The sequence below is a fragment of the Engraulis encrasicolus genome, chromosome 12 (genome assembly GCF_034702125.1).
Source record: "Engraulis encrasicolus isolate BLACKSEA-1 chromosome 12, IST_EnEncr_1.0, whole genome shotgun sequence".
In the NCBI taxonomy this organism is placed as follows: domain Eukaryota; kingdom Metazoa; phylum Chordata; class Actinopteri; order Clupeiformes; family Engraulidae; genus Engraulis; species Engraulis encrasicolus.
This window is the reverse complement of record NC_085868.1, coordinates 8126535-8142423: the sequence shown is the minus strand read 5'-3', so window position 1 is coordinate 8142423 and position 15889 is coordinate 8126535. Positions and strand designations below refer to the sequence as shown.

The 15889-nt window shown below is 42.7% G+C and overlaps 1 protein-coding gene across 1 annotated transcript in view; it reads left to right on the top strand.

The window, feature by feature from the left end:
- pibf1 (progesterone immunomodulatory binding factor 1) overlaps positions 1 to 15889 on the top strand; it is a 94296-nt gene that overhangs the window by 37050 nt on the left and 41357 nt on the right. The window contains exons 10-12 of the mRNA XM_063211576.1: positions 7226 to 7391; positions 12598 to 12748; positions 15722 to 15812. Coding sequence (XP_063067646.1) covers positions 7226 to 7391; positions 12598 to 12748; positions 15722 to 15812 — 408 coding nt within the window. The remainder of the gene's footprint in view (positions 1 to 7225; positions 7392 to 12597; positions 12749 to 15721; positions 15813 to 15889) is intronic.

The window sequence follows — 15889 nt, the reverse complement described above, 5'->3', positions numbered from 1 at the left end:
TCAAAATGGCCGAATTTTTGTTTGGTCCATAACTTCTGACCGGGTGGATGGATTTGTCCCAGATTTGGTGTGTGAATGCTCTAGGGTAGGTTCATGAACTGATTCGAGTTTGGAGGTCAACACTTTCAAGATGGCTGAATTCAAGATGGCCGAATTATTGTTTGACCCATAACTATTGACCGGGTGGATGGATTTGTCCCAGATTTTGTGTGTGAATGCTCTAGGGTAGGTTCATGAACTGATTCGAGTTTGGAAGACAACACTTTCAAAATGGCGGAATTTTCATTTGGCCCATATCTTCTGACTGGGTGGATTGATTTGCCCGGTAACGCCTTATTTTAATGGTTCACCATTTCAGTGAATCTACCATATTAGGTACAGTGTAATAACCAATGTAACAATATTTAATACCATGTAATACTAGTGTAATACCAGTGTAACAATATGCAATATCAGGTACAGTGTAATAACGAGTGTAACAGTATGCAATATCATGTAATATAGCAGGGGTACTCAATTAAAAGTCCCCGAGGGCCAAATTCCTCCCATTAAAAGGCCAACACGAGCCGCAGCCCCCCCCCCCCCCCCCCCCCCCCCCCCAAAAAAAAGGCCTTTGTAAGCACAAAACACACGCACTCACAGCAGATATTTAGTTTCCAGTGACAGGATGGGGGGAAAATTCTCTCATACGACTACAGGGCCTGCATTTTCCTGGAGCACTGTTGGGTGAGGTGCCTGCCTTGCTCTCATTGCCACCCTTCATTTTTTTTAAATGACACAAGATTATTTGTTAGCCTAGATTTGCAGACTACATCCATAAATATTTATTTCTTAGTGAGAAAACCAATAAGCCTGAAGATAACACTTTTCAAACAAATGTTGCTTATTATGACTTTGTTTATACAGCTCTCACATGCATACTACACAATGCAATAATATCATGGACCCAGCAAAGAGGAGGACACCTCAGGTTTTGCCAACAAGAAAATGGCACATTTGATGCAATGTTGATTACATGCAACAGCCAATAATAAATTGTCAAGTTGCTCATAACTTTGTTTGTAGTCTTAAGAGGGGCTTAGCATTCCAAACGAACTATTTGGGGACTGTTTAAAAGTGTGAAAAGTTTATCAAGCAATTCGTTTTTCAGTAGGCTACCACTAGTTAGCTGCCAGCAGAGCTCAAACACAATTTGCCTTCATTTGTGTTAGCAACTAGCTACAGCTAGTGCTAAACCAATTCAAAGTCCTAACACACTGTTTGCAATGAAATGTGGACCATTACTTTCAAAAACGAGGCAAAGAGAACTTTGTAAATTATTTATTTACAAGTTCTGATACCGGCCTTCCCTTCTGTAGTCCACCTGACAACAATCTCTAATGCCACCCTCGTAGTCACTTCTGTTTGGAGCCTGCAGGGAGAAACTGATTGAGGGGGCGGGGCACGGCAAGGCAAGTGTCTTCCTAGCGTCTGTGGCGCGATTTCAACATAAGAGCCTACAGCGCGATCGGACCCAAAAAAAAAAAAAAAAAAATTTTTTTTTAATTTTTCACAATTATTCGAGAGCCAAAAATAGATGCCCCGCGAGCCACAAATGGCTCGCGAGCCGCTATTTGAGTATGGGGGTAATATAGTGTAATACCAGTGCAGTGTTAATTTCGTCAACCATGACTATGACTAAAATATTTCGTCAAAGCCCTTTTTTGATTTTCGTCATTTAGACTAAGACTAAGACTAAATTGGGAAGCCAATGACTAAAATATGACTAAAACTAAAATTGATTTTCGTCATTGTGACTAAGACTAAGACTAAATTAAAAAAAACTGACTAAATTAACACTGGTGTTAAATACAATAGAGAAAAAGAGAAGCAGTGTGTGAAGAAGTTTCATTCTGCACAATGTGATACATGTTAAAAAGAGAAGCAGTGCGCGGAGAAGGTTTATTCTGTCCAGTCAATGATATCTGTTAAAAAGAGAAGCAGTGTGTGGAAAACAGGGCTCCGAACCGGTTCAAGGAACGAAAACGAAAACCGAAAACGAACGAAATTTTATGGAATTTTACAAGGAACGGAAACGGAAACGGAAACGAAATGGTCTTCAAGTGTTCCGGAACAAAAACGTTATTCTGAAATCCACAAACCGGTTAATAACGGGGTTTTTTTCGTTCTCTATATTTCATACAAGTGCACGATTTTGTTTGAGGAGTAACCATGGCAACGAGCAGTCTTTTAGTTCGGCTACTGACGTGTATGAGGAAATGCATGCATAGCCTACAGCAACAGCATTTTGCTTCACCTGAGCTCTTGCAGCCGATTGATAAAATATTGAGGAGCATTGGCCAATCAGAGTGCGGCTGTAATGCTGTGCATTGTATGGAGAAACTTCCTGGGTAAATTTTACGGATGTGCTTCTCCTGGCTTTCTCGTAGTGATTGGAAGTTGGCTCTAATAAACCCGCCCTAAAGTTGTTGACCACCAATATCAAATAAGTTTTTGTAAGAGAGATGACACTTTACCCGCGCTTTTCTTCAGTCTCATTCACGGACAGTACAGAGTTTTATATTGACACAATGGAGAGCAAAAGAGAACATGTCTTGAGATCGGTGTTGGGATTCCTACAGGGTATTTGGACCATACAGTCTATGATTTGCAAAGGAATTGGATAGGCGATTTGATGAACCTAATTCGCAGAGTGCTCTCGAGAGGCAACTGGTGGGTAAGTCATGTTTAGCTTACTACTTGTAATGGCACCGCCGAGTGCCTCGATGTTCAATGCGGTTATGGCAAATATGTTGTCGTAAAGTTACTGAGGTGCTTTTGTTGTGCGCAGCGTATCCCACTGTCAGTTGTAGAGAAGGGAGGTGAGAGCTGTTGTTTTATGTGCTGTAATCAAGGACGTCTTATTTATCTGTTGTTGTGGTCAATGCGGGATAAAGTCATTCGTGGCAGATGGACTGACGCTAGCTGGCCCACTCAATGTTTCGATGGTTTCCTCAGTATTGCGCAATATTTCCTGGCTGTCATCACGAATAACAGTAGGTCGCGTGTGACAACAACATTTGTTGTTGTTTAAGTTATTATTCTCTTCTGTCGTGCAGAGGGCTGGGCTGATGGGGATCTGGAGTAGCCTACGTGGAAACTCTTACTATTTTGTGACGCTTGTCTGTTAGGCTACAAAAGGTCTCCGGTTTTGTGGTGATGGACTTGCGCTGGAATGGTTGGTAGCCGATATCTGAGAGCATATCCGAGGTTTTAGACTATGCAACCTGTCCCTTCTCTAGTGACCCCTTGCATCGTGCACATCTCAAAACAGTTTGGGATTTTTTTGTGGAGCAAGCTTGTGTCCCTTTTACTTACACGTTTCACTTGCTGCAAACCTCATCATGGCCTATTAAATAGAGCTAGGCAAGAACTGAAATCCATGCCTATCGACACCTCTTATTATGCTAACGTCACCTGCGCTATTCTGTATTGTGCTTCCCTAATCAACATTTCCACCCACTGCTACTGGGCTGACATAGGGTACTGTTGATAAGAATTATAGGCATAGGTTAAATCTGCCAGGATGGATAGCCCATCTGAGTGTTTTTGGGTGTGTTATTATTTTTGAGAATAGCTGTGTAAATCAAGGGGAAATAATGAGTACGTCTATTCTAAGATAAAGTCCACGAAAATAGACTTAATATGGCCGTTAAACACTGCAGGAACGTGAAGAACGAACGTTATTTTTCGTTCCGAACCGGTTCAGGAACGATATTTTTGTGGGGGAACGATTGCAAGAACGCAAAACGTTAAATTGAAACTTGCCTGAACCGTTCGGAACGGAACGTTTGAAAAATAATTTCGTTTTCAAGCCCTGGTGGAAAAGTTCTATTATTTACAGTGTTGACTAAAGTGACTAAAATGACTAAAAATTGACTAAGACTAAAATTGATTTTCGGCATTTTAGACAAAGACTAAGACTAAATTGGGAAGGCAATGACTAAAATATGACTAAGACTAAAATTGATTTTCGTCATTGTGACTAAGACTAAGACTAAATTAAAAAAAAGCTGACAAAATTAACACTGTACCAGTGTAACAATATGCAATACCATGTAATACCACTTACGCACAAACACATGATGTAAGTAAAAAAAAATACATTGTATTAAATATTGGGTCATTCCATGTCAATTCACACGCCTTCCCCACATGACCCTCTCCGATTTACCCGATATCTCACATACAGGTACCCTTTGATGTCAATTGAAAGAATACCAAGTATTAGCACCCTACGTCTAACGGTTGCAGAGATGAAGCCCTCCAAAGTTGGGGTGCCATGCCCACTTTTCAAGCCTGTGAATTGCATACAAAATTTACAAGCAGATTTTGACACCTCTGGTTTTAGTTTGAAGGAAGATACAGGCCTAAAAATCACCATGACCCCTCAATATGACCCTGTCTACCAGATGATGTACTTACGAATAACATGCCTTGACTATTTTTGGCTATATTAAGCCTTAAAAACTGAATTTGTGAAAAGCGTGATGAAGAGTCTTGCCATTTTGGGGTTCCATGTCTTCGAAACTATGTATGCTTAGGGAGTTATAATTGATTTTCCATCATATTTGGGAACTGTACAGTGTATTCCAAAAAAAGTAGGGCACTCTGCCTTTTAATGATGGAATAGGAGGGACTCAAAAACAGTTTTTGGACTAAATGTCCTTACGGTACCCTCTACTTCAGGCCTCAAATTAACCATGTGGGCACTTGATGAGTGGAACGCCCTTTTAACCCCATGTACAGTAGCACTGTATCAAACATTCAAGCTTGGAAAAACTTTGTTTTTCAAAGTTCTTCATATTAATCTTGGCCTTCAAAGTATATGTTTGTGTCTATGTCTTATCACAGTGTCCGTTTTGTCTGCTGCCATCTGCTGGTCAAAAAAAACGCAACAACAGTGTAATGTAAGAAAACAAAAGGGGCTGGAACATCTTGCCCATAATTTACCAATAAAGTAGCCTAGAAATCTAGACGCCCCTAGGGGTTGAGCTCGCTAGGCTACCAATAAAGCACTTTAATTCTACAGTATATTGCTATATATTAATTATGATTTTAACGAGCATTATGCAGAATGCTCAATTATGATTACATTTCTGACAGGACACCCCCACCCCCATGTCTGGTAGAAATTTAGTGCAGGGTGAGGCCATCTTGGGACTGGCATCATGATTGAGCATTAAGCAGTCACACTTAGGAAATTATTTAAACTATTACTATTCATCATGCTTGTTAAAATCAGAATTAGTACATAGCAATATACTGTATAATAATTACAGTGCTTTATTGGTAAATTACGGGCAAGATTTTCCAGCCCCTTTTGTTTTCTTACATTACACTGTTGTTGCGTTTTTTTGACCAGCAGATGGCAGTAGACAAAACAGACACTGTGATAAGATATAGAGAAAAACACACTTTGAAGGCCATGATTAATATGAAGAACTTTGAAAAACAAAGTTTTTCCAAGCTTGAATGTTTGATACAGTGCTACTGTACATGGGGTTAAAAGGGCGTTCCACTCATCAAGTGCCCACATGGTTAATTTGAGGCCTGAAGTAGAGGGTACCGTAAGGTCATTTTGTCCCAAAGCTGTTTTTGAGTCCCTCCTATTTTATCTTTTAAAGTCTGAGCGCCCTACATTTTTCGGAATACACTGTACAGTTCCCAAATATGATGGAAAATCAATTATAACTCCCAAAGCATACATAGTTTCCAAGATATGGAGCCCCAAAATGGCAAGACTCTTCAACACACGTTTCACAAATTCAGTTTTTAAGGCTTAATATAGCCAAAAATAATCAAGGCATGCCATTTGTAAGTACATCATCTGGTAGACAGGGTCATATTGAGGGGCCATGGTGATTTTCAGGCCTGTATCTTCCTTCAAACTAAAACCAGAGGTGTCTAAATCTGCTTGTAAATTTTGTATGCAATTCACAGGCTTGAAAAGTGGGCATGGCACCCCAACTTTGGAGGGCTTGATCTCCGCAACCGTTGGACCTAGGGTGCTAATACTTGGTATTCTTTCAATTGACATCAAAAGGTACCTGTATGTGAGATATCGGGTAAATCGGAGAGGGTCACCTGGGGAGATTCTAGGGAATCATGTGAATTGACATGGAATGACCCTATTGTTACACTGGTTATTACACTGTACCTAATGTGGTATATCCACTGAACCATTAAAACAGTATTACCATTTGCCCCATTTTTTGCTTCATTTTCACAATAGTCGTTTGGTTTTAAGCCTATGTACGTCATGTCACGTCTGTATGTATCATATACGTTTACGAAATGGTGGACGGGAGTGGTAGGAATGATGGGGGACTGGAAGCGTCGCGTTTCGGGGATATACCTTAAGCAGTCGAAGGCGACTGCACAGGCAGTCTAGTTATTTATTTATATTACCACCATGTCCAAAAAGCAAACGCGTTTCGGCTATCAAGCCTTCATCAGTACGTAGTACCACGCACTGATGAAGGCTTGATAGCCGAAACGCGTTTGCTTTTTGGACATGGTGGTAATATAAATTTAAATAAATAATGAGACGCAGTTTATGAGTGCGGATTTTTCTTCCTTAAGTTGATACATTTTATTGCGCACCCAAAGACTTTCGTTTTTTCCAAGAAGTTGAGCGCGTCCTTTGCCAAAATTCATCTGAGTAACACACAGTCAGGTGCGGGAAAGTTCAGAGCCCGGTATGAATGTGGATGGTCCGCAGGTATGCACTTAAGTGCTGAAAGTAACCGGTACGGGTACGGGCATGGTCACGGGCACCATTCTGACCGGCCTGAAAACAGCTTAAGTGTCTAAGATGCTGAACAAGTTGAAGATGAAGACGTTTGAGTTAGAGGGAAGATCTCACTCACTCCCTCTCTTGGTCTCCCTCTGTCTTGTCTTTCACTGTACTTCTCACTCTCGCTCTCTCTCTTTCTCGCTATCTTCTCTGTCTCTCACTCTACTGCTCTCTCTCGCTCTCTCTTTCTTGCTCTCTTCTGTCTGTCTGTCTCTATCTCTCTCACTCTTTCTCCTTCTGACTCTCTTAAATGCTCTCTCTCTCTCTCTCTCTCTCTCTCTCTCTCTCTCTCTCTCTCTCTCTCTCTCTCTCTCTCTCTCTCTCTCTCTCTCTCTCTCTCTCTCTCTCTCTCTCTCTCTCTCTCTCTCTCCATCTCCTCATCCCCAGGTTGAGGCAGCTCCAGGTGGGTTCTGAGAGTCGTGTGTCTGAGATGCTGAACCAGTTGAAGCTGAAGACGTTTGAGTTGGAGCGCGCTCAGATGGTGCAGGAGGAGACGGCGCGCTCCCTCAGCCTCTGCCAGATGGAGTGTGAGAAACACCAGAAGAAACTGGAGGCAGGTGGACACAACACAGCACACAAACACACACACGCACGCACATTTAGATACACACGCACATATGCACATGCACACCAACACACACGCAAGTGCGCACGCACACACACACACACACACATGCGTGCACACGCACTCAGACACGCATATTCATACACACAAACACACACACACACACACACACACACACACACACACACACACACAGAATCCCATTGAGAAAGTTCCAGTGCCATTGAAACTTTGAAACACAACGAAGTTGCATTTATGCCTGACTCGTGCAAGGAGGCAGCCCAACAGGCGGCCGCAAGGGAGCAGTGTGGAGGGATGGTACCATGCTCAGCGGTGCTTATTCATTCCTCCCATCCACCTCGCACCTGGTGGTTTTGAGAATCAAACCTGCAACCTTCAGGCTACATAGCAGACTTCGTAACCACTTGCCCATGGTTGTTTGTTGGCTATCATTCAAGCAGGGAAGCTGACTGGGGTGACAAACAGGTCAGTTGTCCCGGGCCCAAGGAGAGAGGGGGACCAGAATTGGGTCCTCATGAGATTGTATGTATTGAGAGTGGGGCCCTTTCAAATTACTTTGCTCTAGGGCCGAATAAACCTGTCAGCGGTCCTGAGTTCAGGTGACACAACATTGTGGTATGAGCCTCTATCCTGCATAGCTTGACACATGGATCGTTCCTTGAAATAAATCCAAGACGCTCATTTAGAACATTGTTTTTTTCTGTTTTAATTTGTTTTGCTTTCATAGACCGCTCCAGTCTTGTGTGTGTGTGTGTGTGTGTGTGTGTGTGTGTGTGTGTGTGTGTGTGTGTGTGTGTGTGTGTGTGTGTGTGTGTGTGTGTGTGTGTGTGTGTGTGTGTGTGTGTGTGTGTGTGTGTGTGCGTGCGTGCGTGCGTGCGTGCGTGCGTGCGTGCGTGCGTGCGTGCGTGCGTGCGTGCGTGCGTGCGTGCGTGCGTGCGTGCGTGCGTGCGTGCGTGCGTGCGTGCGTGCGCGTGCGCGCGTGCGTGCGTGTGCGTGCGTGTGTGTGTTGGCCATAGTTCAGATGTCACATTCTGTTACTGTAACTGATTTGACTATTGTGAGTGAGGTAAGCGCTTCTCTTCCGAGTAACTTGTAGATCTATAAAAATGATTAGCCTGGAAAACCAGCGCCAATTGCTGGACGGCAAAATGTTTTATCAGGCTAAAAAATGATATGATATGACATTATGACTTTGACATTGACAATTATTTACAGGGTTACAGTCCCTGGAGCAATGTGGGGTTAGGTGCCCTGCTCATCCATGGAGTGTGGTGGGGAGTTTTAGGTTGGGATGCACGATATCATATTATTTGAATCAAGGCTCTGAACCGGTTCAGGGAATGAAAACGAAAACCTTAAATGTTTACCATTTTACATAGAACAGGAACAAAACCAGAAACTTCACTTTATTTTAGTGTTCAAAAACAGAACTGAAATTTAAAAATAATGGTGGATAGAGCTGGCAGAGCTTGACTACCATGCAATCAGAAGGCCTACAGTCTTCCAGTCCTACTCATAAGATGTAGTGCACGTAAATAGTGCAGTCTGTCAATCTATCAAAAACTTTTCTTTTCAAACATGAACTGAATATACTGTATTTGTTCATGTTACAGTTTTTCTCCATTGCTTTGGTGAGTTTCTCGAATCTTACTTTCCATTTGCAAAAGATCAAATGCATTCTCAAAACAAATTGGAAATGAATGGCAAAACATTGTGGATGACCTGCAAAACCCAGTCTCTTGCTCAAAATCCTTGGTCCATGTCTCAAAAGCAAGTTTTTATGACGATGAATGTGTCAGTGCCATCAAAATTCCGTCACTATGCCATTGTGTACGGACAAGTCAAAAACATTAGTCATACTGTTAATTGAATTGGAAGGACATTCTAGTGACAAAGTTTGTAGATTTGGTGTTATGAAATGTATCTTGGTGAGATTGATTGATTATGGTTATGATTATTGATTATGGGTGATTACTGCACAGAACAAATGTAGAATACAGTACATGTAAGTACACTGTAGACCAAAAAAATGTAGGTTATACATTTTCATATACGTACATAACATAGATTAATATTAACATACCATAACATAACATTGAGTAAGTAAACAAAAAGATTAACATCTCCCTTGGGCATACTGGGGTAGGCTATCGTAAAATTGATTGTACATCCTAAATTGTACATTCTAAATCATAATCACTTGTGGGTTTTTTTTAGCATTCTATCAGTGGCAGAGATACTGAACTGTGCCATCTTAATGCAGCCCTGCTCTTTGGGAAAGAGTCATGTTCAATCCCTGATTTGAAATAAAGATTCTCTTCCACGTAGCATTATACATCGTTCCTCGAAATAAATTAGCTCAATAAATGAATACAATCATTTAGAGCTTTTAGGCTAATCATGCAATGGCTTATACACTCACCGGCCTCTTTATTAGGAACACCTTTACAACTGTTCATTGAGGCAAATTTCTGATCAACCAATCACATGGTGGCAACTCAATGCATTTATGCATGTAGACATGGTCGAGATGATCTGATGCAGTTCAAACCGAGAGTCATAATGGCGAAGAAAGGTTATTTAAATGACTTTGAACATGGCATGGCTGTTGGTGCCGAAAGGGCTTGATTTGAGTGTTTCAGAAAATGCTACTGGGATATTCACACACAACCATCTCTAGGGTTTACAAAGAATGGCCCGACTCAGAAAAAGAAAGAATATACAGTGAGCGGCGGTTCTGTGGGCAAAAATGCCTTATTGATGGCAGAGGTCAGAGGAGAATGGCCAGACTGGTTTGAGCTGATACAAAGGCAACATTCAGTCAAACAACCACTCATTACCACCCAGGTATGCATAAGAGAATCTCTGATTATACAGCATATCAAATCTTAAGGCAAATGCGCTACAGCAGCAGAAAATCACATTTTGTGCCACTCCTGTAAGTTAAGAACAGGGAAATGAAGCAACAATTTGCACAGGCTCACCATAAACGCCACTAGAAGATTGGAAAAATGTTGTCTGTTCTGATGAGTCTTGATATCTACTGCAACACTCTGGTGGAATGGTCAGAATTTGCGCGTCAACAACATAAAAACATGGATCAACTCAGCCTTACATCAACATTTCAGGCTGGAGATATAATGGCATAAGGATGTTTTCTTTGCACAATTTGGGCCAATTAGCACCAATTTATCTTTGCTGGAATGCCACAGCCTACCCGAGTAATGTTGCAAGCAGTTAAGGCCATTCTAAAGGCAAAAGGGGGTCCAAAACAGCACTAGAGAGGTGTTCCTAATGAGGTGGCCGGTGAGTGTATATGGCACACACACACACACACACACACACACACACACACACACACACACACACACACACACACACACACACACACACACACACACACACACACACACACACACACACACTCACACACTTGCATACAGAACTAAAGCAAGAGACGTCATGATTTGTAATCATCTGTTAATCCTTTTGACAGCTGATTTGACTATAGCAGCAGTCATGTCTGAGCCTTTGTCTCCTATATGTCTTCCAGGGGCAGGCTTGATGGGGTGATGATGGATGTGTGGTGAGAGATCAAAAGTTAATATTTGACACACACACACCCACACACACACACACACACACACACACACACACACACACACACACACACACACACACACACACACTTACTACCTGCAAGCAGCTGCTTCCTCAGAACTTGTATTGTGTATAATCACCACCATATTACTGGCTGTAATCAAGAGGTTTCCTAAGAACCCGATAACAAACTCTACACAATGTAAGGCCATGATACCGTGACACAGGAGGCCGAGCCGTGGCTCAATCGGCTGGGCACTCGAATGCTACGCCGGCGACCCAGGTTCGACTCCGGCCAGAGATCATTTGTTGAACCTTCCCGGTCTCTCTCCCCGCTCATCTCCTGTCCCTCTGGAACGAAATTAGAAATGGGATTCGGCCAAAAAATCTGATGCACTTCTCGCTCGTTCCCTTTCATTCGCTCTCATTTACTTGTGCTCTCTCTCTCTCTATCTCTCTCTCTCTACCTCTCTCTCTCTCTCACTCTCTCAGGGTTCGTCTTACTCTCAACACTGTCTTTCTTACCTCTCTCCATCTCTCTCTCTCTCTCTCTCTCTCTCTCTCTCTCTCTCTCTCTCTCTCTCTCTCTCTCCATCTCTCACTCTCTCTCTCTCTCTCTCTCTCTCTCTCTCTCTCTCTCTCCATCTCTCTCTCTACCTCTCTCTCTCTCACTCTCTCAGGGTTCGTCTTACTCTCAACACTGTCTTTCTTACCTCTCTCCATCTCCCTCTCTCTCTCTCTCTCTCTCTCTCTCTCTCTCTCTCTCTCTCTCTCTCTCTCTCTCTCTCTCTCTCTCTCTCTCTCTCTCTCTCTCTCTCTCTCTCTCTCTGTCTCTCTCTCTATCACTCTCCTATCCTGTTTCTCACCTTTTTCACCAGGCTGAGTCAGCTGCAGGTGGGCTCTCAGTGTAACGGAGGCCAGTTAGCATTGTGGCGTGAAACCTTAGTAAACCTCCCTCCTGAAGCCTCATACAGTATTAGTAGTGCTGGGCTATCGGACTGGTCCTTTAGTGCAGCGGTACCGTTCTGTGACTCCCATACCCGAACCGATACATTGACTAGGAGGTGGCGAGTTTGCGGCCACAAGGGGGACGGACGGTGTGGGAACACCTCTGTTACGCTGGTGCCATTGACCCGGAATGGGAGTGAGTTTTAGGGGGGTGAGTGTAACGGAGGCCAACTAGCAGTGTGGTGCCGTACGTTAGTAAGCCTCCCTGCCGAAGCCTCATACAGTATCGTAGCGTTGGGCTATCGGACTGGTCCTTTTGCCAAGCGGTATCGAGCTGTGACTCCCATACCCGAACCGATACATTGACTAGGAGGTGGACACACATTCTCTCATGTCGCCTCTCTCTCTCTCTCTGTCTCTCTCTGTGTCTCTCTCTCTCTCTCTCTCTCTCTCTCTCTCTCTCTCTCTCTCTCTCTCTCTCTCTCCATCTATAAGGCAGCTTCAGATGGGCTCTGAGAGTTGAAGTTGAAGACATCTCTCTCTCTCTCTCTCTCTCTCTCTCTCTCTCTCTCTCTCTCTCTCTCTCTCTCTCTCTCTCTCTCTCTCTCTCTCTCTCTCTCTCTAGGTGTTGACTAAGGAGTTCTATGAGCTGCAGGGTTCCTCTGAGCGGCGAGTGGTGGAGCTGCAGTCTCAGGTGAGCGAGCAGCAGGTGCGGCTGGAGACCTACGAGAGGCTGGAGGAGGAACTGGATGACATCACCATGCAGGCCGCCGAGAGTATGTCACACACACACACACACACACACACACACACACACACACACACACACACACACACACACACACACACACACACACACACACACACACACACACACACACACACACAGACACACACGTATGCACACACTCACACATACACATACATACATATGCATACACACGCACACAAACACGTAAATAAAGTTTCCCACAGACCGTTGTGCCGTGAATTGTTTTTGTAAAAGTAGTATTTAGGTTTGGCCTCGTCGCCCTGTGCTGTGTTGCTGTGCTGTAGTGGCGCTCTGTCTATTGCATTGTCAGCCAGGATCTTAATGGTTAGCGCTAATACCAACGCACAAAACCTTTATTATCATACAGTGGTGAAGCAAATTGGGGAAAGTGTAGGGGTACAGTTTTGATCGGTTGCGGGTTTGAATGCCACCCTCCCACTCCCTACCACAATCCATGGCTGAGGTGCCCTTGAGTAAGGCACCTAAACTCATACTGCTTCAGGGACTTTAATCAATCCTCTGTAAGTAATTTTGAAGCAAACAAGCTAACCGTCAAACATAGATTGAAAAACAGCTTGACTGCTCTGGTACAGTTGAAAGAGTACGCATCTGCAATACAGCCCACAGCAATCCTTCACATACCACACATATGAGTACACACACACACGCACATGCGCACAAATTCTTCTATCCTATTTAGTTCACTGTGTCCGAAATCTTTCGATGGTGGCGAAGAACTTCAGCTACTACGTGAATCCAAGCTATGGTCGATGCTCATAGATTCAGACAGGTCACCAGGAAAACGCGTTCACCCACTTATTAAAGTCTCAATTTGACCTAGGGGTGACATCCCTTTAAGTATGCCTTTAAGAAAATGATCAGGATATTAAGTATCCTGAATATATAATGAAGAATCCTGACATATACAATTGCATTTTTGGGCTCTCAGACGTCAGGTGGCACAACCACAGCTAATGCCCATAAATTAATTAGTTTAATTGGTAATTAATGTACTGCAATTAAAATGCTTCTTAGATAATCCACTCACTGCAAAAAAACTATTTTAATCCATACAATAGTGGCATTAGCTGTGGTTTCACCACCCTGACGTGTGCTAATGACTAATGAAATGTCAATGACCCATAAACACCTTTTTACCAACTTCAGTATCCCGGATAAGTCCTTATCTGGGTTTGTGAGAAAACCAGCTTTATGAGGAGTAGGAGTACTCCCGAAGAAAACCTAATTTTACGGGTGCGGCATTCACCGCAGGGGGAGTAAAAGCGTAAAATTACATTCCTGGTATTCATTGTATTCAGTATCCTGATTGGGATATTGAGTATCCTGAATTCATGTTCGTACATATTTACATTTATAAACACCTTTTACCAACTTCAGAATCCCAGTTAAAGCAACACATGCAGTATTTTTTTGGAATTGGATTATATTTGCTAGCTAGTCAGAGTCTTGTAGACATGTGATGTGGAGACACTTTTTTATATTCCCAGCAATTCCAGAGGTGGCTGGTGCTAGGCTACCGCTAGTGAGCGGCTATTTGGTAACCTCACACTAAAGTGGTATTATGTCGCTTTCAGCCCTTATTTGGGATTCTTGAGAAATCCAGTTACAGTATCTGAGGTGGAGTACTCCGGAATACAGTATTGAGGCATGTACATGGCAATGCGCTTCACTTTTTCCGCATTTTATTACTTTACAGCCTTATTCCAAATTGTATTAAATTAATCCCCATTATGACCATGTGAAAAAAATAGTTCTTGAGAGTTTTTGAAAATGTATTAAAATTAAAAAACAAAGAAATCATATTTACGTAAGTATTCACAGCCTTTGCTTAATACTTTGTAGAACCACCTTTGGCAGCAACTACATTCATTTTTTCATTTCGAAATGAAAAGGGATTAAAAGGGAGGTCATCGGTGTGTGTTTCAACCTTTTTTTACATTGAAATTTTACATTTTGAGTCTGCATCTGGCTAAAATAGATGGGCATGAGTTTTGAATGAAATCCTTTGGAGAGTATCATGATCTGCTTCTGTAGTCACAGTGCATGTCGACATGCATGCTTCTTTAGGTTTCCAATGTTGACTGCATTCATACATCCCCAAACCATGTCAGTCCCACTACTATGGTTGACTAGCCAGATGATGCACTTACAAAAAAACACTTTTTTACCACCACACATGCTTAACACCATCTAAAGCAAATGTCTTTATCTTGGTCTCATCAAACCACACGACATGGTTCCAGTGATCCATATCCTTGGTCTGTTCATCTCTCTTGAGACCAAGATCAACACATTTTCTTTAGATGGCAGCAAGTATGTGTGGTGGTAAACAAGTGAGTTTTACAAAAAAAAGTGCATGATCTGGCTAGTCAACCATGGTTGTGGGACTGACATGGTTTGGGGATGTATGGTGCCAAAGGTGGTTCTACAAAGTATTAAGCAAAGGCTGTGAATACTTATGTAAAAATGATTTCTTTGTTTTTTCATTTTAATATATTTTCAAAAACTCTCAAGAACTATTTTTTCACATGGTCATAATGGGGTATTTATGTTACATTTTGAGGACAGAGATTAATTTAATACAATTTGTAATAAGGCTGTAAAGTAATAAAATGCGGAAAAAGTGAAGCGCTTTGAATACTTTCTGGATGCACTGTACATATCGCATGAACTTCTCACATTTGGCTTCTGGCCAAAATGCAAATTCATGCCTTCCTTGGAAACTGTTATTGGCCTCAGGGTATATGTCAATGTTTCCTGTTGATAACGCAATATTGACTCTGACTGTTTGCAAAATTATTTCATGTTGAAATGTGTTGAAACTCTTTGTTTGTGCATGCATGTGTTTCTGGGTGTCATGTGTGTGTGTCTGTCTCTGTCTGCCTGTCTGTCTGTCTGTCTGTCTGTCTGTCTGTCTGTCTGTCTGTCTGCATGTCTGGCTGTGTGTGTTGTATAGTGGTGAATGAAGAGGATGCGGAGAGGGTGCTGTTCTCTTACGGCTATGGAGCCAACGTGCCCACCACTGCCAAACGCAGACTTAAGCAGAGGTAAGGAGCCGTGCGTGCGTGCGTGCGTGCGTGCGTGCGTGCGTGCGTGCGTGCGTGCGTGTGTGTGTGTGCGTGTG